This window comes from Zonotrichia albicollis, chromosome 5, assembly GCF_047830755.1.
Source record: "Zonotrichia albicollis isolate bZonAlb1 chromosome 5, bZonAlb1.hap1, whole genome shotgun sequence".
Lineage (NCBI taxonomy): Eukaryota > Metazoa > Chordata > Aves > Passeriformes > Passerellidae > Zonotrichia > Zonotrichia albicollis.
Window position 1 is genome coordinate 23,990,239 of NC_133823.1, and position 27,803 is coordinate 24,018,041.

A 27,803-nucleotide genomic window follows, 5' to 3' on the forward strand; every position below is an offset into this window, starting at 1 on the left:
TTATAGCTGGGGAAAGGGATTGTTCCAGGCATGTGTGTTCAGTCTATGAAAGTAATTTAGGGTTTTGTCAAGGCCATAGTGCATTTTCAAATTCATGAAAAGCTAGCTAGGTAGTAATAGTCCAACTCAATTTTTATTTAAGAGACGTTCACATTCAATATTTATTTATAAAATCTTGTTGAATGATCACCCTCTGAAACTGAAGGACAGCTAACTCTGACATCTCAGAGATTTTTGCATTTTGCTTTTCAATACCCATTACACACTTGCTTTTTGTGGGACTGCAGATAATATACATGGTGCTCATTGTCTCAGAATCTGAGGTCATATACATTAGAATTTCAGTTTGTATCAAAATAGTAGAGGACTTGTGAGGGTTGACAGGAAGTTTGAGCATATTCCTGATAATCCCTGTTTAGTTTTGGTTCTCATTTTAAGTACTTTGTTCTTTTTGCGTAAAGTGCCTCTGGAAGAGGTGCTCCAGCTGCTTATTGGTATTTGGCTCCTCTTAGCAGAGTAGAGTTCAAGTGAAATCCACAAAATTAGGTGTCCTGGGGATATTGGCTCTTTAGTACTAAGTATTTCATTTAGCAGATCATTTTCTGTAGTGCTGTGCTGTGTCCTTTTTTGAACCAAACAGCTTTTCATTCTGTGCTTGCTTTCATAGGTTGTGTTGGAAGGTTTTTCTCCATATGAATAAACAGTAAATGAGGTTTGTCAAAATATGGTGTCACAAAAACCCAATGGTGCTGTATCATGGCAGCCAGGATGAAGAGCAGGTTCATCCTGCAGCTATTCATGCTCCACAGGTTTCTCTTTCAGACCTCCTTAACTGATCCTGCTAAGCTTTAACCGTGGCCACATCTCTGGCAGCATCAATGTCCCTTTTGCATCAGCATTTACTGCAGAAGGGGATCTCATCCAGTGCCCAGCGACTGCCACACTGCAGAGCTTCAAAGGAAGAGTTGTGGTGATTGTAGGAAATGCAGTGAAGAACACAGCTGCTGTAAGTATATTGCTGTCATGTGTGTTTTTATCCTTAGACATACATCAATAGCAAGCATATGGCAGCAGTAAAATAAATGCCAGAGTCTGGAAAATTTAGATTAGAGTTTTGTGTATGATGACAGGATTTGGGGTGGTGTTTTTGTTGTTGCTCATTTCTGCTTCTAGACAAAGACATTTCCCTTAAGTTTGTCCACATCTGAGAAGGTTTATGTTTTGAAATGAAATTGCTAAACATCTTCTTCAGCTTTAAAATCTTTATTGTTGTCATGCTGGAGAAGTGCCATCAGCATTTCTATTGTGCATCAGTAAGAGCTTTCAAAATTGGCCTACATTTACTTTTTGTGGAGTTAGGAAGGACACATGAGGTGAGTGGGATGGGGACAGTACATTATGAAGTGCAAAGGAAATAATATATAATTCATATTCCTACTAGTAAGAAACCATGTATTGCCCATTTTTTAGAATCACTTATTCCTGCAGTTGTGCTTAGTGAAGAGGAAAATGGTCCTTACTGGTAACTTCTGTATGATATATTTACTGTCAGTGCCTTTAGCTAGACAGGAAGAATATTCAAACTTGCCTGTTTCTTTCTACAACAAAATATTTGATGGTGTTGAGAACTGCCAGAGGAACAAGTGAAAGTGCCTAAGTATTTCTTTCACTGTACTTCTCTCAGATGAAGAAAAGTTATCCTTTTTTTTTCAGACACACTCTTAATTATGGTTTAACTTTAGTTCACTGTTTCTTAAGCCTGTTTACTCAAAGGACATGAACTGTAACCCTGATATGACAAGGAGTGCTGTGAATCATTAAAAGGTCTTCATGTCAGGAACAGCAGAAGCATCAGCCTGACACGTGGTGTTCATTTAATACTTGTAGGGAGTTGTAAGTAGATGGAGAAATCCCCTTTATTAACCTGCATTTCATCATCTAGAAAATTAACTTGTGATATGTATCAGGTTTCTTAAATACTAACAGAGATGGCATGAAAGAGGCTGTAAAGCATCTCTCATATAGTTTCAGTAATGAGTATGTGGCTTTGTGTGTGAATCCAGGTAATTTCATCTTTTTTAATGTTTCAAAATTTTTGAAATGAACATGAAATATTTCCTTTGCTGTGCAGCTTAAGAAATCTTGCAGTGTGCTTAGTGCAAGTACTTTGGTCACAGGGGAGGTGCTGTCTTATACTCTAATCCCAGATTTTCAGCAGCCAAGACAATGTTGACCCAGAATTGTCAATATTATAGCTTTCCATAAAGAAGAAATGCTGCTTTGACTCTTGATATGCTTTCAGGGTTCTTGAATCCATAGCAAAAGAGTTTTGAGCTTTAAATAGTAACAAAATACTGGATTGACCAGTCTGACCACAAATTAATTCAATACTAAACCCTAAATACTAGTTGGAACTCACCAGCTCTATCACACCCTTAAAGTACATATAACACCAGCCTCAATTTGACTGTGTAGATAGCACCTTTTCTTTTGTGGATAATTTTTTAAGGCCAGTTTCAGTTTTACTCTGCACAGTTGTATGGAACTACTGTCACACCCAAGCTATGGTGTTCCAGGTTTGACAAGAGCCATAGTTTTTACCTTCTAAATTTTACTAGATAATCCAATCAGAGGAAAAAATTTAAAAGTGAATGCATGGAAACAAAACCAGTTTTTTTCCATGTTATAAGATGCTCAACTTTAAATGTGTATTTTCTAAGCAGAGGTATGTATTTCCAGATGAAATGAGATGAGCCAAAAATTGTAACTTCTGCCATAAAGGAGAATTTTTCAGAAGTGTTCACTGATATTTAGTCCACTAAAAATTTGGAGATTACTATATGTTTCGTTTAAATTTATATAGGACTGAGAGGCAGGGGTAAGTGTGGAAAAACACTAATGTTTATGGGGCTGTTTGTAATTAGAAGGTTGAATCTTCCAATTGTGCTTCATATGAACAGCCTACTTGGCATCACTTAAAAATAATTTAAAGAGCAAAGTGAAGTATAGTGAGCAGACCTGTTGACAAAGTCTTTTTGCACTTTGTTTCTGTTTCTATTTTTTGCATTTGATTTGGCACCAGATTATAAAACATTTAAATGGGAAAGAAAATGCTGTCTAGAATTATTATATTCTGAATAGAATATGAGATGTGAGAGGGAAAACTGAAAGCTTCACCCCAGCACTGATCCAGCAAGAGGATAAGGAAGGCAGCAGAGTCTCATAGTGCCTCTGGATCTGCAGCTCTGGCTCTAGTTGAACACTCCCTTAGTACAGAATTAAAACAGAGTAATCCTGCATGCTAAGCCATTGATGCTACTAACCCTAAAAATTAAATTAATATATTGACTGATGTACAAGAGCCTTACTGAATGCACCATTAGCAGCATGAAGATATTGAAAAAGAGGTATTGTGTGGTGATGTTTGGCTCACACTTCTCTGGAGAATATTCCTGCCTTTCAGCTGCTTCTCACTTGGTGCCAGCCTTTCTTCCAGGTTTTTCTGGGCACTTGTTAACAGAGCAGATATTTGTTTTTCTCTGAAAACAGCAGGAAGCCTCCACATAAAGGGCATTATTTTGGAGTTCATCAATCAGATTCTATTTTCATCTTTGACTTGTGGATATGTTAAATGGCAGCATATCCTAAGTGAGTTGAATGCCCCTTTCCCACCTCCATAGACAGATAAGCACCTTGTAAATTCCGTTATGGACAAGGGATCATTACCGTTGGGAATGTTAATGAACAGTTAAATGGGCAATAAGTGTTCAGCTCTAGCTTCTTCTTTGGTCTAGGACAAACAACATGTCTCCTGATTTTTGTCACTTTGAAAGTCAGAGATACAGCAAGTAAAAAGGTGGATTATAGTTATACATATGTAGAACAGGGATTATTCTGGGTCTTTTTGTTGAAGGGTGACATTACTTCATCTTCCCTCCTTCAGGCAGCTTTTAGGTTCTAAGCCATTATCTGTTTCCATTTCAAACTTTTGTCTATATTACTGCAATGTTGACTGAATTTAAAACAGGAGAAATACCTTACCTGACACTAAATCATTCTCTAGTAATTTAATTTTGACAGTGGCATACTTCTATTTCTGTCACATGGTTGTTTAATAAATGTGTTTCCCCCAGTGGTTTAATATATGTGCTTTATTGTCAGCTAAAGGCTATGACAGAATAAAATATACAGGATGCTTAAATCTGTGTAATAATTAGCAACTTATTTATGTTCTGCTTGGAAGAAGACAGATAAGCTGTAAGTCAAAGCTTTAAAAAATCTGTCTTTATAGCTGAGAAATAAATTCTAAATTGTAAATTCTAATTGTTACATCGATTACTTTTTGTCTAGATGAGTTATGCTGCTATAAATATATTGTCTAGACAACTTCTGTAAGTTACTGAAGCAAAGTAGTCATTCTTGCTGCATTGCAATAGCTAATAGATAAAATACATTAATGATCTCCAAAACAAAGACAAGAAGTTCTGATTTTCCATTAGATCTTTCTGACCCTTTTCAAGGCAAGAGGGAGAGGGTCAAATTCAAAATTCCTTTTGTATAACATATTCTTAGCTTGGAAAAAAAAAATTTCTATATGAAAATAGCATATAGCATTTCCTCTCTCCTGGTACATTTTCAAAAATTCATTTCTGCTTATATGAAGACTGAGGCACATAGGTTAAAGTGTCTGGTTACTACTGAATTTGTGTGGTTTTATTGTCATCTTCCCCAGGCCTTATTAAAAGCCCTTGCCAGAGAAACAAGTCCTTGCATGATTTCTTCAGTTATAAAGTTGTCTAAAAGTCACAAATAGATACCCAGGAAGCTTCACAGGGCGATCTGAAGATTAGGAGTTGCATAGGATACTAAAGGACAGGTGCTTCTTTAAACAAATACATTTATTTGAAGGGCCTAATGAAATCTCTGGAGTGCAAGTAAACAGATATTAGGCAATAAACTTCTGGAGATGTTTCCACTATACATCTTTTAGACTCTGTTTCCCTGTAAATAGTTTCTGCAGAAAAGGGAACAATTGGAATGAGAACTCTTCTCTTTGCAGGGATGGAGGGGCCCCTTATGATTCCCAGAATGGCTCTTTCATGTTTGTTTTGTTAAGGCCCCATTCTCCATCTGCATTCAGGCTCAGAGCCTACTGGAATCACCAAAGCCTCCTTGTTGCCTTTAAAGAGGAAGAGATTATGCTTGTCCTTTGAAAAGTTTGGAACATTTTAGTTAATCAGCAACGATCCTTCTGGTTGTAACTCTCCCCAGTAAGTCTTCATTAAGAGTTAAGTCTTCATTATTTTATTCTGTAAATTTAGCCCTTGTTATTATTGTAACAAGTGTAATGTATGCATGCTTTCCTTCATGGAGAGAGAGCAGCCCTGCTGCTGTTGCCAGTGCCTGCTCTCCACACAGCCTGAGAGAACCCTTGGGCTGCCAGCCAGGAGCTGTGCTGTGCTGTTGCCACTCTGCCCCTGGCTTTGGCCAGGGAGCACTGAATGCCTCAGGTACAGCAGTGAGGACCTAAATCTGTCATTGCCACAGCCAGCTATGAAAGAGAAAGGGACAAAAATGCAAGATCTTAGAGGCAGAATTTGGGTGTTCCTTTTCCTCTGAAGTAAGTGCCAAGAAATGCAGGCTAATTCTAGAACTCCAAAATAGGTTCTCTTTTTTAATTTTTTACTGAGACCAATGGTAGCAGCCACTGGAAATTTTAGCTGTTGTTTGGCCTGTGTGCCTTACTATGCAGAGGTCTGGATGCTTCTGGAATGAGGAATCAGGGACCCCTTGGCTTTCCCTATGAAAATATCTCTGAGAGATGCTGGCAATCATCTCTGAGGACAGGGAAGGTGGGAGAATGGTGAACCTGAATCTTGGCGTGGTGCTGTCAGGCTGTGGTTATAGTCTTTGTGGACTGCAGCTCTGGATGAGTGCTCTTGTCCTTGCTGGAGCTTGCATGGATGAGGTTGTATCCATGTTGCTTAGGGCTGCTGCATTATGACAGAATTTTCACTTTCTGGGGCTGTTTCTCAGCTCTGAGACCGAGTTTTGTGTTTCCTGTTATTCCAGTTCAGAGAATCTGAAATGGTGATAACTGAAATAGAGATGGTAATGAAATATAAATATTTGTTATATATTTGTTATATATCCTTTGTGTAAGGATATACCAGCCAGAATGGTGCTGGTAAATTTGGCAAATACAATATCCATGCTGCTTGTCTGGAGCAATGTTGTTTTGCATTTCTCTAAACTGTATCTGAACCAGCCTTTGAATGGGATGGACTGACTGACTGCTGCAGGAAGGTTTGAGTAGAAACTGGACAAAACTTGCAGTTTGGGTTGTGTTAGGAGAAAGTACTACAAATCACAAAAAAATGTTTTTCATTATCAAGTACTTCTTTGACCATTTTTCAAGATCTAAGACAATCCATAGACCTGGGGGGAGGCGGTAGAATCTTTCACAAAGACTCATATTTACTTTTTTTATATCCAAGCCAGCTGTTACGTCTCTTTTCAAAATTACATATTTATGTTCCCTAACAGCTTTTTTAATTTTCTGTTGAGTGAAAAGTAGAGTACTTTTATTTCTGTATTTTCATTTTACATTCCCTTCCTCTATAATGTGTGCACTGCATTTATTTTGTTCAGTATGAATTAGCTGTGCTACAGCAGCTAAATATCTGCAACTGACTTTAATTTTCAAGTTCTCACTTTCAGCTGAGTTTTTTTTTTAATGCGTATGATTTCTAGATGGAAATTTTAAAATACATGTATTTAAAATTTATCACTTGAAGAAGTTTGAGAAGTAGTAAGTTTACTCTTGCTTTCATTCTCAGTAAAACTTGTTCTGAAACCAGCTATTAAGCCTTTGTTTAGGCTTATTTTCAAATCTTAGTATGTAAGTCCTTAAAGTTACTGCTGTGTTTTTGTACTGATGGAATGGAAAGTGTTCCCTTTTGGCCAGGTCTACATATAGAGAATTTTCCTTTGATCTTGCTAGAGCAGTTGGTTCTATGTTCCACCCCTCCCACCCCCTGGTATGTGTTTGCACCAAGTTGTCTTTTCTGTGTTTGTTTTTTGACTTCCATTCGCTTTATGGTAATACTACAACCAACAACTCGTCACTGTTTTGTTGATATGGGAGGTTTTAGGTTGCTGTCTTTTCCATGGTGTTTAAGTGTTATTTATCTGGAACCCTTTAATATAAGAAGTAGCTGACTAAAAATAATCTTGTGTACTGGATCTCTGTTGTGGCATATGGAGAGTGTTGTTTAAAAAGTTGCGAACTGATCACTTTGACTGTTGAACTTTCAGAGAGGTGTAGGTGAGCTCCTGGACTGAAATCACACAGACTGCAATTCCTGAGAGGTTTGTGTAGCATGAGTTTGCTAGTGAAATCTAGAAATAATCTTGTGGAAATGAATGAATACTATGAAATTTGATTGATATTTCTCCTCCAACTTCTCTTTTCCTTCTGACTCTTTTGGAGTAAGCTGTTAATATTTATCTATACACTTGTCACAGCGATCATTTTTTGTATTCTGGTGCAGGATGTTGCTCTTCCTTCCCTCCCAGCGTGCCCTTTAATTACAGCCTGTCACAGGAATGTCTGGCAGAGTGAATAATGTGTGCACAGCCCCTCGTGGCTGGCCCAAAGGGTGCTGGGAGTGGAGTGCTCACACTCACACCCTTGTGCTCTCACACTCTGCCACAGACAGCCTGAAAACGTGACGTGCCTGGCATCAGACATGCAGCACTTGAAAGCTGTTCTTTGCTGCTTGGAGCAGGCTAGTAGAAACATTTTGATAAATTCTCCAGTGTGCAGATCATTTACGTTCTTGATGGTGCTTAAAGGAGCAGTCCTGTTCTGCTGTTTATATTGAGAGCATCACCAAGGCAGGGTAAAATCTTTAATATTTGCCCACATTTTGGTATGAATTTGCTGTGATCTTGTCTGTCTCTGAAAGCCTGACTTCTTGTACCTGCATTAAGAGTCTTAACTGACTACTTTCAAATGCAAATTGCAACTTTCTGGCTCAGTTGTGTTCATCGAGGAGGCTGTTTTGTGTGAAATTGATGGATGCACTACTTAATAGAAGAACTGTATTTCCAAAGACCTCAGCAAAGTCATCATATAGTAGTCATTAAACAAGTTTCTCACTTATTCATCCTTTCATATGCAATGCTGTGAAAGCAGCAAGAAGAATTTCAATTTGGAAGTTCAGTTTAAGCATTAGATGCAACCAGGGTAAACACAGTAACTGGGCTTGAGAATCTCATTTTGAGGAAAGGCCACCTGAAGCAGAAAGTAAAAAGCTTAAAGTTGTGTAGTATCCCTTGAAGCTTTTCTCAGATAGGCACAACTCCCATTTCCCCCAACTAGTCTTCTTGTCTAAATGAAAGCAGAAGCATTACAGAGGAGTGTGATCCATTGGTGGTGTGGGTAAAGATACATTTCAAAAGTTACATCAACACAAATATTTGATAAATTTGAGAAAGTTTAATCATATAACAGTACAGTATATTTCTATTTACAGAAATAAATTTCTGTAAAATGGAATTTAATTGTACACTACCTTTATTTGTTTCAACACATCTCTCTTTGAAATGTAGGTGCTTTACAGGTTGCTAAGGATGATGTAGCCCATGGGCTTACCTCTTCACCATGTTATTTTCAATCTTAACAGCACCTTTGTAAGTTGGATTATTTAGTGAACTACACATTACATATTCGGGTTCCTGTTAGGAAACTTCTAGTTGACACTTTCTGGTTGCATTTATAAAGGAAACAGAGCCCCTGTATGCATTCCAGGATGGCAATTTCTGCTGTAGAAGGTCTGGGGCATTCATTCAGAAGTGCACCTTGGGATTTTTTTTGATGCATGAGATTTTGCTCTTTTTGGATCACTGATTTTTATTTTTTTTCCAGCTTTTTAGGAAGCTGGAAAATTGATTCAGGCTACTGATATTGGGCATAACTGAGATCAAACTGGGGAGAAAATCTATGTAGCTGTTTCAAACAGTCCTTCCTGTCATGCCTCTCCATCAGTGCATACACCAGAAATAACACTCCCCTGTATTTTGAAAATAGTGCCCTCATGGAGTGTATTTTGGCAAGGCAAGGTAGCAGGTGGTGTTGGAACATTTCTGACACGTGGTGAACAAGTTCCTGTTCTTGTCTGTCACAGACAGGCTCCTCTGGCTGGGAGAGGGTGGCACTGACATGAGCAGAGGAACAGAACTGTAAAAAGTCAAACCTTTAATAAGGAAGACTACTGTGCCACTAAGAGAATATTTCTTAGTTTAGTAAGAAATAGTAGTAACTTTTGCTTTACCAAAAGTTACTATTTCTATTCCAGTGGAAAAATGGGGGTAAGGCAGAAGGTAAAACAGGAATGTCTTTGATCAGCTCACGTCCTATTGCCATGTGACTTAAACCTGGAGTCTTTTGTGCAGTGCCTGGGCAGATGTATGAGCAAAGCTCTTGGAGGCTGATATCAGGGATTGGATGGCAACTCTCAGCTTATGTCAGTGGGCCTCTCAGCCCCTGATCACAGCTAATTCCCACAGGAGTGAGGTACTGGTAGCAGCACATTTCCTGCTCAGTGGTTTTTCCCTGGCTGGATGTTCAGCTGCAATATTTTGAACTGTATTTGAAGCATTTCTCACTGAAACTAGGCAGACAACAGCAAACAGTTCTGTAACAACTTAAAAAAACCCCAAAACTGTTCTCAAATAGCATCACTAATTATTTTAAAGTGTCAAAAAGGGAATTGTGAATGTTTTACATAGCCCATTGGAAGCACTCAGTGGTTTTACAAATGGTACTAATTTGACAACCAGTTTTAAAGAAACAGTCTCAAAGACGCAGATGGCAGAGCAATCTCTCACAGCAATTGGAAAGTAAGTAAATCTGTTAATTTCTCACTGATTAGTCCATTTTGGTGCTTGCTTTTAATGCATTGTAGTCTATCTAGAAGGCAAATTTGACATGTAATACAGAAACAATTGTTTGGATTTTAGTATTCTGAAACAAAATTTTGATTTTTTTACTCATGATTATTTTGATATACAAAACATCTTTGTCAGTGCAATGTTTCACAGAGTTCCTATGTGGGAATTGGCAATTGCTATGTTTGGTTTATGGCATGAGCTGCTTGAGGAGAGAGGCTTTCCATGGTGGGGGAATACCTGCTTGTACCGTTTAGCCTGCCTGTGGGCACACTGGTGGGAGCAGGGAGGATTAGAGATGGTAAACCCCAAATTCATATCTGACATCTGGGGGATCAAGTCACATCAGACAAGTCTGACAGGGAAGCAAATGACTTTCCCTTCAAACAGTGATGCTTGTACACTTGGGAAGCTGCAGAAAAGAGCTGGGAGTTAGGTTAATGCACAGAAAAATATCTGTTAGTTCATGCTTTGAGAGAGGCTCCAGTGATTGCCCTGAGATTAAACAGTCCTTTTAGAATGAGGTAAAAACCTGCATAAGCAGAGATAAATAAATTGTTATTAGTATGACACTTTCAGGTTTTAACTTCCAGCTGTTTTAACACATTGGCCTGAGCTCCTGTGTTGGACTTGTGGTGCAAAAAAAGAACTTCCTGTGGTCTGATATTTTTTGTTTAATTTGCCTTACATAACAGAAAGTTATTGTCACTTAAGGACTATGATATACAGTGGGCTAATGATATATCTGTTTCAGTTTGCAGCTCATCTAGTGAAAAACAAGTACCCAAGGGTCTGCATCCTTGATGGAGGGATCAACAAGATCAAGCCAACTGGTCTCCTCACTGTTCCTTCTCCACAAATCTGAGTGACTGTAAACATTCAGGACAATCTGTCTGAAGAGGAAGGTCCTACCTGCAGCACAGATATCCTGAGCCTGAAGGGCATTATGGCATCTTCACAAGCTGTCCTGGTGATCAGTGTCTTCTCCTGCAGCTGTAGAGCCGAGGAGTTTTGTGTTTGTTCTTTAATATAGGGTTAGTTGGAACTAATCAAAAGTGAAGCTTTAAGCTTTCCAAGATGCCTCTTTCAGCACTGATGCAGTGCAGAAGTGCTTGGGCAAGTCTGAACATAGAGAGAGGAACTTAACCTGGCTTTTGGTGTCTTACATTTCTGTGGAACAAAGTTAACTTGATGGCTCTAAGATGCACTTAGATTATTTGAAAAAGTATTTTACTGTGAATATTGAAAGTAGCAAAATGAAACTGTACCATGTATGTTATGTGAAAAAGTGTGTTCCCTAATATTTGAAAAGTAATTGCTGTATCTTCTGGCTTGCTTTATTTCTGGAGAAAGTGTTTTTTCATCTGGTTTGGAAATAAAGATATGTCCCAAATTGAAAGTCACTGTTAAGAGCAGCTGCTGATTCAATCCAAAGTCTGTCACAAGGTGGAAAATTTCTTCTACTCTGTGGTGAATTGAACAATCTATTTCTATAATCATATAAAATTTAACAATTTCTGGAACAATTACAGTTACCGGAAAGGTGGGCTTTCAACAATACTGTGTCTTAGGAGTATAAATAATTTATTCTTAAAATAATAGTGTGCTTCCATTTTAGAATCTCATACCTTGGAAGGAAACATTGCAATTTTAATTTTCATGTGAAAACATTCTAGAATGATCACTCTTGTATGAATTGGAAGTTGAGAGTTTTCTTTGGCCCTCTGCTCTTTCAGCTAGTGGTGTCAATTTTCTTGGGGATTTTTTGGGTCCTTGAGGATGAACTTTGGCACTGACAGGTTGGGACAGCAAAGCTGCTTTGGAGCTGGGCTGGCTGCAAGTGCTGCAGGTGAGTGAAAGCAGGCTCCCACAAAGGGCATAAGGTGGCTGTGCAGCAAAGATGTGGGAATCACTTTGCAGTCAGAAGCCAAAAGCATTCAAAGCACCAAGAGAAACAGGACTTGGCATATCTCTTGCTGAGAAGCTAAAAATAAGCTTGATTCAGACAACTACCACCTTTCAAGAGATGTGGGGAAAAGAAGCCCCAACACCCCATTCCTCCCCCTCAAAATCCCATGTTAGGTTTGCTATCTTGTCATGTCCATTATTCTAAAAATAATGCTGGAGATGGGAGGAAGGCTAGGAAAATAAAATAATCTATCTTCAAGAATGCTCCTTGAAAATATTACATTTAATCCAGGAAAAGTAGTTATGATAATGTAAAACTGTCAGTATGGCACTGAAATTAAATAGAAATGTGGAAGAATGTGTTTTAGAAGACCAGAAAGTGTTAGATTTAGTTTTTTACATTTTTAAAGCTGGAAAAAACTGATGCAACATGAGGCTTAATAATCACTGAAGTGTGAGAATTAAAATGTATTTTGTAAAATTAACAAAATTACACCAAAGACCTGTTCACCTGGTTACAGTCACATATCAGCTTGCATTGTGAATTTGACACCCTGCTCTTTTATTAGAGCATCATCTGAAACATGACAGGTTCCACAATACAAGCTCACTGTAGGGTAATGAGGATTTGCTCTGGAGATGGGATTATTTTATGTCTTACTTGAGGATTTTATATCAGGGGTAGGGAATAGTTTTAATTTGGCAAGCAGAACATTGCAGCAGCTAACTATTTTGTTCTTCTGTCACAACAGGTTTCCAAAACTGAGAAGTCTGAGAGAGAGGTGGGAGTGAAAGGCTGGGAACAGTTTCTGTACATCACTGGCAACCTGACCACTTGTTCTGTGGAGTTTTTCAGTGTTGGTGGTTGTGGGTTTGGGGGTTTGTGGTTTTGGGAAGGGTTTTTTGAACTGAAACTGTGGGAGATGAGACTTTGTGAGAGGTGCTGAAAGAGAAGTCTTCATTCTCTTGGTGGGGCAAGCAGAAGATTTTGTAGAGCTCTTGAAAGATTTCTGGAGGCTGAGTTTTCCAAACATGTGCATTTCTAGAACATGGTTTGTCCAGCTGTGCCATTCTCTGGTTTAGACTGCAGTTGGATGCCATAAAGTTTTAGTAGGAGAAGGAAAACAATATTAATGTTCCATTTTGGTGTCTTTTGCTGCTAGCATAAAAATATCATAACTAAATATTTCTCACTGTTGGGCCTGGAAAATGCAGCCTCTCTTAGTCTGTTTTTTCCTGCCATTTTAAAAACATCCTGAATCTGCCCCAGCCACCTGGGCCTATAGCTTCCTGCCAGGACAGTCATATTCCCAGAGTATGGTACCCATGTGGCCTTCTAAAAAATGCCAAGGAATTCATTTTCTTTGGCAGTCTTAGACCTATTTTTTATTGCAGACTATGAAACAAGTGCTGCTGACACTGGAGTCCTTCTTCAGACAGCATATATTGAGCTTTTCATTGCAGTTTGCATCTAAGTTCTTTGGGATTTATTTTGTTTTTACAAGTAGATATTTGTCCTGTTGGTTCACTTCTTTTGGAGCAAAGGCTAAGACTATTTGTTCTTATCCGAGAAACCTCCCTTCCTGCACCCATTTTTTTCCCTTTGTCCTCCTGGTTTCTCCCAGGTTCTGTGTGAGCAGGGTACCTTCCCAGTTCAGGATAGGAACAACTCACAGTGCAGCAGAAAGGCGGGAAGTTACAGTGTTTGCTTCACTCTAACTTCCACTAATCTGGTTCGCTTGAGGTGTTTCTGGCTTATTGATTTTGGGGTGGTTTTGCTGGTTTTTGAGATGTTGTGTTGTTATCCCAATTTAGCATAAGTCTTCCCTTTTAAATTCTGTTCTTCCCACTGACAGTCCTTTTTGGTAGAGTGTTGTGGTAGACTCTTCCTGGTATATCTGAACTAGAGGCAGTACCCATAACAGGTGGGCAGATGCTGGTATGTATTGTTTCATTTAGATAATTTATTTTTCTGACTTTCAAGACAATCTCTACAACTGCTAAGGGCTAAATAATTTGTCAGAGTGGGTGAGGGTTAAATTTCCTCCCTTCTTTTTCCCAGTTTTAATCTATCCTTAGGCTTACTGACAAGATCACTGCACTTCACTCTTGCCTGGGACTTTGTGCATTCATAATCTGTGTAGGCATCACACAGTGGTATGATCTTATTTCTGTGACCTTCTGGATATCATTATCTAGAATTCCTGTGATATTTTAGCCAGCTAAGGAAGATGTTTATTAGAGCCTCTCTTAGCTGGACTTCAGAGCTGCATCACACAAAACTCAATGAGACAAAGAACCCCAAATGACATGACTTTGTTCTTCAGCAGCTGCATCACTGATGTTATTATTGAAGGAGGCACTGTGAGAGCCTCTTAGTTCTGTGGCCTGAGACATACTTGCTGCTCTTATTTACAGGGTGTGAATATTGTAGAGAATATCACTTGTCAAGATTTAATTTACGTTTGTGCTTTTAGTAGCTTATCAAGTTCCTTCAGTTAATATAAAAAATTAGGTATGTCTTTATTTAGCTTTCACAGTGTTCAGATTGAGTTACTAAGAGGCCTGGGAATTGTGTGGGACTGAGTATAGCCTTTTAATCTCCCATTTCCAGTTATCTTTTCTTTGCTGATGAGTCAGACTGGCTTCTCCCATTGTTACATTAGAGACTTTACTGTCATCAGTCTTATCTTGCTATTTTTAATTCTTTTTGTTGAGCTCAGCTTGTGAAAATTAAGTGAAAGAATTATTATTCTTCCCAAAAGTATTTCTTTCCCAGAGAAGTAATGAAACTTGATCTGTGCTGACTTAGCTAACATCAGATTTGTATATTTGACTAGCAAAATTACAGATTTTCCTTTCTTTTTGAATGCTAAGCTATAATGCTGGTATTGTCAATCTTTTAGATTTCCAGACTTAGTAGAAAGCTGATGCCAGAAACTGCAGCCTTGTTTGGAACTCATGTTTCATTTACTTTTCAAGTGACCATGAAGCTTTACGTTTGCCACTGCTTTTAAATAATAGTCCCAAAATACCTGTTGGACAACAGTCTCTGTTCTATGACAACAGAGTGTGTATTCCTTTCATTTAGGTTTGAAAATTCTTCTTGTTCTGCCATAAGCATTTGTGATTGAAGAGCATTCAGTTTTGTTGTATGTTTCTCATTATATCAGCATTTAATAAACCAATGTCATACAGAATTTAAAGAAACTTTAAAAACACAGAATCAGTAGAGCGCTGTTACCACTGAATCAATTTGTAAGTATTTTTAGTAAAGCCTTTTTCCAAAATTTGTTTAACCATAATATAAATCCATGTTCAGAATAATCTCTAATAGTGGTCTTGCGTGTAAAGGTAGAGAGACCCCAGTGCATGCACTCCTGTAATTCACAAATTTTCCTTCCCTGGTGATAGGTCCTTATGTGCTTTAGGAGCAGAGACACCAGGTTTCCAGACAGTGTAATCTGTCTAAAAGAGCAGATAGGGTAAAGCAATGTGGTGATCATTGGATTCAATGGGAACAATCCAGGGAGAAGGTGCAGATCGCTGTTTTAATTAATATTTCCTAACTGAAGCAGGATTATATGTCTCCTCCTTGTCTATCTAGAATTAACTGTCATTACCTCATTTTAGAGAGAAGTAGTGTCTGGTGGTATCAACTTTTTTCAGCTGAGTGAGCCAAAAAGAGTAAGGCTGAGAGTACAGAACAGGTAGCTGTGAGAGTTATGGGGTGACATTCTTGCCATTTGGTCACTTGACTGGACTTGGTTCAGTTGCTACCCTAAATGTGTTTTTTTTCTCATGTCCTTTGAAATTCGAATGAGCTAATATCTCTGATTTTACACCGTTTCCTTAAGTAAAGCTGTTATTTCAAACAACATTGTTTCTCTAACCTCAAAGAAAAAGGTGGCATCCCATATAGGATGTTGTCCTCAGGAGAGGAACTTGCTGGCTTCCAAGTTTTACATGTCCTCAGTTCAGTGGCAGCTCTTCAGCAACTGGAATGCCCATACTCCAGGTCTGGAGAGGTGCCCCATGTGCAATAAGTACCTGGAGGAAGCAACATGGAGAACTTACTTTAGTATGAAACTTTATGGGTATTTATGTAGCTATAATATGTGTATGAATACAATATGGTTAGCAAACAGCTTACTTTAAATTAACAAGATTGTTAAAAACTGCCAGCTCTTTTTGGAGAATACTCTGAACTTAGAATAGCTCAAAGAGGTTGTAAGAATTTTAATTTCTCCTTTGCAGCAATTGTATAGGTGTGCAGTGCACACACATTCATGTTAAGCCAAGGGCTTTACTAAACCAGGTAAGTCCTCTTGTCACTTCAGAGAGAAAATTTCCTATTACTTTTCAAGGAGAAACCAGCAAAATGGGCAGTTAGAACCCAGTGCTGTTGCAATATGCCTGAGCTCAATTGTTCTAATTACTTCTTTTGAAATATTTTGTGCCTCTTGATCCAATATGTGTGAATATACACTTACCCTACATTTCTTCTTAAAGCCCTAAAGATAAACCATTATTTACCTGGGCTTCCTTGCTGTCATCCTGCCTGATAGTGCTTTTACTGTACACTTTACAGACCCTCCCTCTCTCCCTCCAGGATTTCATTCAGCTTTTCATAGAGCCTTACCTTTAGTTCACCTTTGCTATTGGAAACATGTGATGAGTTTTCATTCTCAGAAGAGTTTTTTAATGCACTCATTGTGTTTACTGTTCCTGGAAGCTGCTTGCTCCTCATTAGCAAGTGCCTGAAGCCACTGACATTGGAATCCTGGGCTTGTAATGAAATGAGATTGCTGCTGTGCACAGTGGATGGAAGGGAGGGAGAAGTGGAAAATTTCTCTCAGTGCCTCCCTTGGAAAGGCATCCCTCCCATGATGAATCACTGAGAGAAGTCTTCATGGTGATGGATGTGAACCAGTGGGGGCAGCAGGACAGAGTTGAAGGCATCAGGGAGTTACTCTCTAATTACTCTTTCCTGACAAAGCAGAATAATTGACACATAGAGCTCGTGCTTCAAACTGCAGCCTTGCTCACTGCTTGTCACAGGAGCACCAATCCCTCATGGACTGGGGCTGCTCTGGGGTGAGCACCTCCTGAGACTCTGTCATGAGCTGTCACCTCCTCTTCTGGCAAAGACAAGGTGCCTGCCTTTTTTTTTCTTTTTTTTTTTTTTTGTTGTTGTTGTTGTTGTTTTTTTTAAGTAGTGGGGAAAGACAGGCACTGGAAAAATTCAAGCAGCTCTACTGTATGTGCTGCACATAAAAGTTGTGTGATAAATGGTCATGGTAGCAGTAATCCAAACATTACATTTAGTAATCTAAACAAATCTAAACATAAGCATAATCTAAACAATCTAAGCATAGCAGTAATCTAAACACATCTAAACAATGGGATCTCCACTGTACACCTGTTCTCTTGTTACAATGCTGTGTTGTCCTGTTGCAGAGCCTCACCTGTTCACAATTTACAACACCTTGATAGATCACTACAGCATTGGACTTGTGTAGATTTTTGCAGAAACATCAGACTTGAGTCTGTGCCATGAGGTGTGAACCAGATGAAGAAAAGGTTATTTCATGCTATAGAAACAGCTTCTTGCAACTCCTGGCCAGTTTTCAGAAGCTTTTAGTTACTTACATAGAAGTCTTGCAGAAATCTGAACCCTTTGTTAAATGTCCAGATGGGACCCAAGTTCCTGAAAATCAGACTTCTGCACTCAGTGCTGAACATTTGAAAATTTGAACTTGAGCTTGGAAAATTTGTCCTCAAAGGGTCAGGATTTACATACACTGTCTGTGAACAGTTTCAGTGGGAAATGCTGGCAGAGCCATCTCTGTAGTGTTGTTAACCTGATTTGCAGACCACCCATTCTGCCTGTGCAATAGAACAAGCCTAAAAGAGGCATTCATTGATGGCATTTGTCCTTACTGATCTCATTTAGTTGATTAAAAGAAGAAAAAGATTACCCTCTACCTGTTTTCCTTGTGAAATCTTCGACTGACTACAAAATCCTGTTTAAGTCTCTGCTGACCATGTTTCAGATTTCATTTTCAGGGGAGTGCTTTTTCATAAGAAACTTTAAGAAGTTCAGATATTAGCAGGCATGTCTATTGCCTTCTACACCGTTTTAGTGCTTCAACAAGTTACAAAGATGATCAGAAGCACCTTCAGTTTGAAGGTAGTGTCATGACTCTCTGCTTTAAGTTAGACATAGGCTTAAGTTCCGTAAATGCTTTATTCTGATCTGGCTAGAAACAATTAGCAGGGATGAGCAAACCTTAAGCTTTGCCTGAATCCACTCAAAAACCTGAGGAATTTCTGCTACATTGTTTTTTTATTAAGCCAAAACTAAAAATACCCCCTATTGCCAGAGAGTCTTAATCACAATAAGGAGTAGTTGTGAGAATAATAATAATGATACTTCAAGGGAAAGAGGAGGGGGCAGAAACAATCAGAACCAAAATGGAGAAAGGCCACCCACCAAAGCCATGTTGAAGGGATGTAAGCAGCTCTGAGAGTGCAGACACCATTCCTGGAACTTCTCCTGGTTGAGCAGCACATCCCATTTGCCGGCAGTTACTGTCAGAGGCCAGAGGAGCCTTTCTTCCTGTAGTGATGGAGCTGCAGACTGCAATTAGGTGATGTTTTGTTTCAGGGACCTGCTCTAGGGGAGGTGCTGCTTGTGTAAAGGCTGTCTTTGCTCAGATTTGGAAGTGGTGTATCTTCCAAGGAGAAAAATTATCTCATTAACTCTTGGCGAGGAGGCGCTGTGCAGGCAGCATGCTCAGCCAGTGCTCGGCATGGGCTTTGTCACACACTGCAGTTTGTAATTGCTGATTACTTCTTGGCTGATGTTGAAAGGCTGCCCAGAGTGCAAAACAGTAAGTAATCATCCTCTCCCACCTCCAGTCTCGTTCAGTGGGAGCTTCACAGAAGAGGCAGGCAAGTCTGGCTGAAAGAGGACCTCGTAACCTTTGCTCACGTCAAACTCTCCAAAACTATAAATTAAATTCCAGAGGAATCATGCTGTAAGTACGTTTTGTGTATGGATGCACACGTACTTAATACATTTTAGAAGTGTTTTTTTCCCCTCCCTCTTCTATTTTTTTTTACCAGCTGGCTCTGGGGGATTCTTTTGGGTGTTTTTTTAATATTCATCATGGAGCTTGGGAAACTGTAGTATTTCTGATACATAAGTGCATCCACTGTAGGGTTGTTCTTGTTTGCAGTCAAGAAGTAACAATTATCCAAGCATATTTTTGGAATATTTAGAAGAAAAACAGTATTTGGACCAAAAGCCATTATTTTTTGTAGCTTTTACAGGTTACATACTAAGGAAGTTGAAGTTACATTGTTGTCATCAAGGTGATTAAACTTTGGAATGCCCATGTCAGTGAAAACAAAGGAGTGTGCAGACGACAGAGATGCTGAGTAGAATAGATGTTCTGCTCAAATTTGTCCATTGCTCAATGAAATTCATTCAGCAAATGCTCAGTCTCTAAGCCTGGCTTTTTTGTATGCCAGTTTTAATTTGTGTGTGAATATAGGCTGTCATTGCCTGCCTACTTCCCCTGCCCAATTTTCCAGTTACATGGAAGACTACCTTCATTTTAATAGGTAAGAACAGGAATTTAGGGAACAGTTTCCCAAAGAGGGCAAGTCTGGGAACCTGGACTGCCTAGTCACCAGGCTGTGGTTGAGCTGGCTCGTGCTGATGATTCCTGGGTTGCTGACATAAGTGAAACCCCAGAGCTGTGAAGGGAGAGAGCCTTGCTGATGCTGACACATTGCTCACATTGGAGCATCCTGTGGCAGGATTTGTTTTGCTGGTGGCTGGAATTCACCTGTGTGCTGTAGGTGGCAGACATCTATTCTGTTTTGACAGAATCAGTGTGTGGGAAGCTCTTTGTGCTTGCAGGCTGCATTACCAAGGTACAATGATTTATGATCATACATGGATGGATCATGTGAGCTGTGAAGGTTTTCTCTGGGGAAATCTCAGATAGCAAGGTAAATGAATGCTTTCTGTGGAGATTAATTATACAAAATTATGTTTAATTAAAAGGAATATTTTGCTGTAGCTTAATCAAAAAATCCAGTCTTCAGTCTCCAAGTGGGCCTCTTTAGATATCAGTAGGACTGGAAATATTGGCAGTGGGACTTACAGTCAGGTATTACTGGAAGAGTTTGAACTTCAGACCCATTCAGAGGGGAAAGAAGGGCTATGGAAAATCAGGAGACCCGCAAAGTCAAATAAAATATTTGTGTAGGCATTTAGAATGTACTGTCAGCATGCAAGGGTTTGTTTTGGGTTTTTTTTACCATTAAAAAAGAGTAGAAACTCTACTCTTTCTTCAGTATTTAGATTACTTACAGGTAACAGACAGCTCCCTACATGCTAGCTGTTAACCACAGACAACTTCGTGTGCACAGAGAACAAAGGGAATAATGTCAAGTGTTGCTGAACTAATTTGTTATCCAGAAACTCTCCACTAGTGCAAGTCTGGAATGCATCCGTTCCCCCCGTATTGGGCTTGTGTAATTATTTGTTTAAGAGGTATTCTTGTGTTTACTGCCTTTCCTGAAGCTAGTGTTTGCTTTGCAGAGCTCCCCAGGTAGGTCTGGCCTCATTGGGAAGTCCAAGGCCCAGTCATGCATAAATGAGGGACACGTCTCATTAGTGAGCCCACAGCTGGGGTTCTCGGAAGGCATTCAAAGCACGACATGCAGAACACTTCATGCCACAGAAAAGATTATCAGATATACATTTATGGCTCATGGGCAGGTGTTTTAGTGTCCTGTGGCATACTCATGACATAAGGGTATCCTGAGAAATGAGCAGTTTAAAATGAAGCAGAAATGTGCATTATAGAATGTAGCAGATTCCATACAGAAACTGGCATTACAGAATGCCGGAGATTCTCTCTTGGATTTCTTCGCCCCCTTTTTCAGCTCTCAGCTATGTCAATTGTTATTCACCAGAAGCAGCACTGATGTTGATTGTGTTGGTTTTTCATGCCCAGGGTTTTGGTTTTAGCCAACTTTTATACCCTGCTGTTTCCCTTAATGTCTTTAGGATTTGTGTACAGCTATGGAGAAAGACTTCAGTGTCTTCCAGTGCAATCACTCAGCTTGGAGCTGAAAGGCTGGGTGTTAACTAGAATTCTGGAGGATGCAAGTGTCCATTTTTCCCCTGTGACACAGATTCTGTTTCATGCCAGCCAGTTATTGTCTCTCTTCTCTTTATGTCACCTCCAAGGGTATAAAAATGCTGTTTTCACTCAGCCCATGATCACACCAATTTCTTTACAGTTGAAATTACACACAGGAAATCTGACATTAATGCAGCAAGCTGAGTATCATGCTTAGAGTAGTAGCTTAGACAGCTGCTCAAACAGTGCAGTAAATCTTATAGTCCTACTCAGCAAAGACCATAATGCATTTTTAGCTGGGGACCAAGCTGGGTACTCTTCTTGTTAAAAGCTTTGGTCAAGAGCAGTAATGTAGATTTGGACACAGAAAAAGAAAAGTAAAATGAAGCAATCCAGGCTGGGTATTTGCTGGATGGGTCTCATACCCTGTGTCTTTTTTTAGGAGTCATGTTGAGTAAGAAACAGTCACTTTATGATGAAAACTTTGAGTCTGATCTGCCCCCGAATAAATAGTAAGGCAATACTGAAGCTTATAGTAAATAACATGTTTTAGCCAGAAACCTCCACACTGAACTGAAGGAGGAAACTTGACTGTGTGCTCCAGTGTTTAATTTGTTGTGTTTCCAGATCCTTAACACAGTGATAGAAGTCATGTTTGTTCTGCATGTCTTCTCTGTGCTGTTAGGGCTTGATTTTCTGTCACTGCTCTGATATGCTGCTGTTCCTGCAATGAATTCTCCTATTGTTGCCTCCCTTCTTTGTTTTCTGGGGTTGTTATTTTTGCCATTTCAAGGTGCATGCTTTGATGGCATTTCTTGGATGCATTTCAGGGAGTGTAACCCCGTGCAAATCAGTGGGATTGTATGATAATCTGGCATTTGATAGCACAATTTTACCTGAGCAGAGTGTGAAATTTTACCAGGCTGGGCATTAAAGGGCAATGTTGTTGCAGATTCCTGGCTTTAGTGTGGTGTTTATCCTGGCTGACTCGAGGGCTGTTTCAGCTCTCAGGTGTCCATGTGCAGTGCTGCAAACAGGAATCCTCTGGAACAGGGGTTCCTCTGGAGCACCTTCCCTCAAGGCTCAGGGAATGAAAGCTGTGGACAAAGCACAGCTCTTCAAGTAACAATGCTCACTGCTGTTACCCTGAATTTATGGGAGGAAGATTTGACTTGTGTTCACCAGGTGTCCAAGGTGTTAACCCTCCTCCCTTTTCATGCTGCAGGAGGAAACCTGTAAATGTATTTTTTAAAAGAACCATGTCTGAAGTCTGTTGGACAGGGTTTTTTTTGTAATCTGAGAACATTGTCAGGCAATTTCAAAAAGCAGCAACCTTTTTTAAGCAGTTTGGGGGATGAGACTCTGGCACTGAGCTGGGAAAATGTCTGAGGCAGAGAGGGTGTTGTTCATTGTGTGCTACAGACACTGTGCCACGAAGAGGACTGATAGCCTGCAGGGTGTATCAGTGGCAGCTTTGTGATGAGCTCATATATTCAAAGGACAGAAGCTGGGAAACTGCTTACAGTGACTGACAGGCTTTTAAATTGCCTTTGTCTGTGTTAAAAACATTCTTAATTAAATTAACAATGTCCTAATGAGAGACTGCCGTGCTGCCCTGGCGGGTGGTCGGGTGGTGTCAGTGTCAAGTGAGGCGTGGGTGGGTGCTGGCTACCTGATTTACCAAAAAAGAAAACAACTGATTTGCTCAGCTTTTGTTTCAGTTGGGCATTCGGGTGGGAGCACGATGATAAGTACATTTCCTTTGCACTTCTGCCACTACCTTCTTATGGAAAAACACACTCACTCTGCTGGTAGCAAGGAGGCAGCACAGAGTAGAAATATGTGAAAGCAAAACTGAGTTCAATTTGACTGAAAGAAAGACAGGATGTAGTGGTTGAATCAAATGGAGAGCTTTGCTGTCAGAGATTGAGTTACTCCACACTAGAAAATACTTTGAGTTGTTTTATTTTTTAATCTTTGACATGGGTGGTCGAGAAGTGGAGCTCTATCCAGCTGTATCACTGCTATGTCAGATACATGGTTTCAGTTTCATTTAAGAATTGCCTCTTGCTTCTTTAAAATATAGTTTTATACTTGTTTCCAGGATTTTTGTTTTCTGGGTTGTTGTTTTCTCTTGAAAAAGGAACTATCAAAACTGACAACTTTTCATTGTTTATGAAATGTTTTTTGTACAGGGCACAACTTCCCCATTAAATGTTTTTTACTTCCCCATGAAATGTTTTTTAGGAAACAGCCTTCATCAATTACAGCAGAACAAGAAAAACTGCATCTTTCTCTAAACTGAAAGAGTCAAAGTGGACACCAGCTCTATGAACTCAGGGAAGAGCTCTCTTAAAACTGGAAAAATGTGTCTGGTTTGTCTTTTGCCAGAAATCTATTCAGAAGACTGCCAAGTGCACATACTGCAAGGGTGGGAGGAAAATGCTGTGACCTCCTCTGTGATGTTGGGTTAGCACCTGATGCTCTGCCATTGCACTGCCCTTGTCTGGGAGGTGTGAAATAACTCTCTGAGCAGAAGAATGGAAATAATTAGGTGATAAATTTATTTTGACACAGATGAGTTGTGTTATTCAGAGGAGGAAAATTGCAGGCATAATGCATTCAGGAAATATAGTGAAGCAGTCAAAACTCAGAAGTTTGTGAAGCATATTTAGATGTCAGCATCTCTGACAAGTTTCAATAGCTCATACTGTTACTGAAAATTTAAAAGGGCAAGTTTTTCCTAAACTATCTGGAGGTTTGTTGGACACATTGGGGTCAGGACTCAGAGTTAACGAGATTTAATGAGTCTGTTCTAGCTTGGCAGTGCAGACAGCAGTAGCTGCACTGACAGTGAAATGCTGCAGATTGACACAAGCTGTGCAGAAAGAGTCCAACCAAGATAAACTCACATCATCTTTTCATGCATGTGCTGCTGTGTGTCCTCAGGTGTAAATTCCTGCTTTGGGTTAACAGCATGACTCCTCTTTCCTTATGAACTTAACTGGACAACCAAGATGTTTTGAGGAATATGTAGCCCTCTGAATTATAAACATCTTTTTGCCAAATAAAATGTACAGCAGTTATATTTCAGAGAATGTCATTGCACTTCATCAGGCCACATGTTCATTCCAGGCCAAACACTATGAAAACTGTGAAAACTTAGGGGTTTCTTTGGAGAAAAGATCATTCAGTGTGGCCCAGACCTTCACTGGCAAAATGATAACAAAAATAAATATTGATAATATTGCTATTGAAGATATAGCAATTTTTAAAGGGGGGAAAAGTGATTTTTAAGGAAGATATTCAGGAACAGAACATGAAGATATTCATAGCACAGAATTCTTAAAATGGATCTCTTTCTGTTTTGGGGGTAAGTGACTGATGGTGTTTCTCTCACCTTCCCCAATCCCCCTTCTCCTCAGTTACAATCACTTAACTTTTCATGGAGGAGTTTGGTGTGATATTGGTGTATGTATCCCAATATAACCAGTTAGATGGTGCCTAGGCCAGTTCTGACCTTCGCTGCTGGGCCACAGGCAGCTCTGCGGTGTTATACCTCAAAGATACCTTGGCTGGCGGCAGAGTGCAGCGGGGCACAAGACAGGACTCCGTTCTCCTCAGGGGAGAGCTTCTGGCGATGGTGAAGAAAAGAAGGGAGCGGATTCTGCTAGAAGGTAGCCAGATGTTTATTCCATGAGCACAGATACGTCTGCACTGGGCTACTGCTGATAACAGAATGGCGCCGCATGGTCTCATTCACATTTTAAGCTCAGGACAGGGGAAGGGGAGGGGACAGGTGAGTCACCAACCAGGTGAAGGGGCAGGGTCTCCAGGTACTAGGGTCACCTATCACACGACGCCTTGCTGGTATGTTAGCCTGATTGACAGGGCACACTCAGCGAGGGGCGAGGGGGAAGGGAGAAGGTAAAACAGGATATTGCAACACACCACAACATCTCCCCCTAGTTTTGTTTAAAAAGAAGAGGGCTGTGTTTATGGTGCAGAATGATTCTACTGAGGCTTCCAGGTCACCCACTGGAGCACTGAGGGCTTCCAAATGGTAGACCTCAGGAGGGGGAGATGAGCTTGAGATTAACTTGAGAACCATGCGTTTGATTAGTCCAAAAACAATGCTAAAAACTACAATAACTACAACTAAAATAAACAGCACTAAAATTACAGTTTTCAGAATAGATCCCAACCAGCCCGAGAGTCCCCAGCCATTGAAAAGTCCATTCAGCTCGTTGTCAGTTTCTCTGTTGATGTCTGAGAACCTTTATCGAGGTAGTCCATATGTGGTTTGGGCTGCAGTACTATGTAGGAGATTGCAGGTGGGATGATCACGAGTAGGACGAGAAGCAGGCTCGGTCTCATGACGTCTCGAGGCTATACACGAACAGTGGGATCTAAACTGGTACAAAAACTTGAGACAAACATATATTACAAACTATTCCAGATAGGAGGCTTAAATGGAATTTCCTCCAGAGAACGTGCGCGGCGTTTTCTTCTCCAGGCAGCGTGAGCAACCTGGGGTGCTTCTGCAGATTTCTCTGAGACTTTGGGAACATAGGGCTTTACCCATTTGGAAGGAACCCACCTTAAACCAGAGGGGGTGGACACACAGGCATATCCACGTCCCCAAGTAACCAATTTGTAAGGTCCCACCATTTTCCAAGTCTCAGGGTCTTTTACTAAAACTGGAGGTTTTTCTTTCATCAACCTGTGACTGTTCCCCCCAAAGTGGCGTAGGATGGGTGGGTTCAGGCTGTCAAAAGAACAATTCAGAAAATTGATTGTGAATAGCGCCCTGGTTAACCGGATGTGGGGAGGTTCTACCTTCAGAACCTGTTGTTGCTGGTCCAGGACCCTTTTAATATCACGGTGAGTTCTTTCTACAATAGCTTGACCTGTAGGGGAGTAGGGGATGCCAGTTTTGTGCTCTACTCCCCATTGCTGCAGGAAGCTCCCGAATTCCTTGGATTTATAAGCAGGCCCATTATCAGTTTTCAGCTCCTTGGGGATGCCCATGAAAGAAAAAGCCTGTAAGAGGTGCTTAATAGCATCAATAGATGATTCTCCTGTGTGGGCAGAAGCATAGACCGCTCCAGAAAAGGTATCTACACTAACATGAACATATTTCTGCCGTCCAAAAGCTTGTATGTGTGTTACATCTGTTTGCCACAGTTCACAACTGTTCAGTCCCCTTGGGTTTGCTCCCATACTCACTGTAGGGAGTGCATGTTGTTGGCAATTTGGGCACGTGGCCACAATCGCTTTGGCCTGTTCTCGAGTGATGTTAAACTGGCGAACCAGGCCAGGTGCATTTTGGTGGAAAAGCTGGTGGCTGATTTTTGCCTGTTCAAAAACATTTGGGAGAGTGGCCATCACTGCAGGCGCAGCAAGAGCATCTGCCCTTCTGTTGCCTTCAGCGATAAACCCTGGCAAGTCAGTGTGTGACCTGACATGCATCACATAAAAGGGTTGCTCTCGGTGAGTGACTAACTTTACCAGTTTTGAGAGCAATTCAAAAAGTGCAATGTTAGATACATCTTGCAGTATTGCTTGATCTGCTCTGGATACTACTCCTGCCACGTATGCAGAGTCTGTAATCAGATTAAATGGTTCTGAGAACCTTTCAAAAGCCCTAACAACCGCAGCCAATTCAGCAACCTGAGGTGAACCTTCCACCTCAGCAATGTCCGTCTCCCACTGCTGGGTTTGAGGATCTTTCCAAGTCATAACAGACTTGTGGGACCTCCCGGACGCATCTGTAAAGACAGTTAGAGCCCTTTTTAAAGGTCTCCTACTTAGAGCAGTTCTTAATTTTAAAGTAAATTGAACATCTTGTTCAAACAATTTGCAAGCGGGCCGTGCTACCGAAAATTGTCCTGAGTAGGAATCCAGAGCAAACTGCAACACTTTATTTTCTTGAAACAATTGTTCCAGTATTTTCATAGTATTTTGACCTGATTTTAACTCAACTGGAATGTGAATGCACTTAAAATCACATCCTGCTAACTCCCTGATCCGGGTCCTTGCTTTCCGGATCAGTTCTGCTACCAGTTCCTGAGGCTTTGTCAGTCTCTTGGACCTTTTGTGACTGAGGAAAACCCATTCTATGATCAAGAGAGAGTCCCTCTGGTCCCGGTCCTTTTTTGGTGTGTCTTTTGCCTTAGGTGTTTGTTTTTCCTCCCACTGGAAAATAATTCCATGGAGGTGTGGCAACTTACCTAGGATGATAAATTTGAATGGCAGATCAGGCCGGCATCGGTGGGCCTGTCTTGTGGACATTGCAATCTGAACCTTTTCTAGAGCTTTCCGTGCCTCTGGGGTAATAGACCTAGGAGCACCTGGGTCCTCTCCCCCTTTCAATAAATTGAAAAGAGGGGCAAGGTCTTCATTAGTCAGACCAAGCCATGGTCTTACCCAATTCAAGGACCCACACAACTTGTGGACATCCGCAAGGGTCTTGATCCTTGGATTGATTTCTAGTTTTTGAGGAACAATGGTCCTATTTCCAATTTCTAAGCCCAAATACTTCCAAGGTGGCATCTTTTGAATTTTCTGTTCCTGGAGCTCGAACCCTGCAACAATCAATGCATCGATCGTTAGGTCAAGCGCATGTGTTAGTAAATCATCATTGGGGGCACACACAAGGATATCATCCATATAATGGTAGATGATGGCCTTCTCTGCGGCTGCACGAACTGGGGAAAGCAGGGAAGAGACATACCACTGGCAGATAGCTGGAGATACCTTTAGGCCCTGAGG

The 27,803-nt window shown here is 40.3% G+C and overlaps 1 protein-coding gene across 2 annotated transcripts in view; it reads left to right on the forward strand.

Annotated features, from left to right (window-relative positions):
- TBCK (TBC1 domain containing kinase) overlaps positions 1-11,373 on the forward strand; it is an 87,471-nt gene extending 76,098 nt beyond the window's left edge. The window contains exons 25-26 of one of the 2 annotated variants that reach the window (XM_005484697.4): positions 847-1,006; positions 10,709-11,372. In XM_005484697.4, coding sequence (XP_005484754.2) covers positions 847-1,006; positions 10,709-10,819 — 271 coding nt within the window. In that variant the 3' untranslated portion in view covers positions 10,820-11,372. Of the gene's footprint in view, positions 1-846; positions 1,007-10,708 lie in introns of both variants that reach the window. The other variant, XM_026791986.2, reaches the window with a different exon arrangement.
- The last annotated feature ends 16,430 nt before the right edge of the window (positions 11,374-27,803 follow it).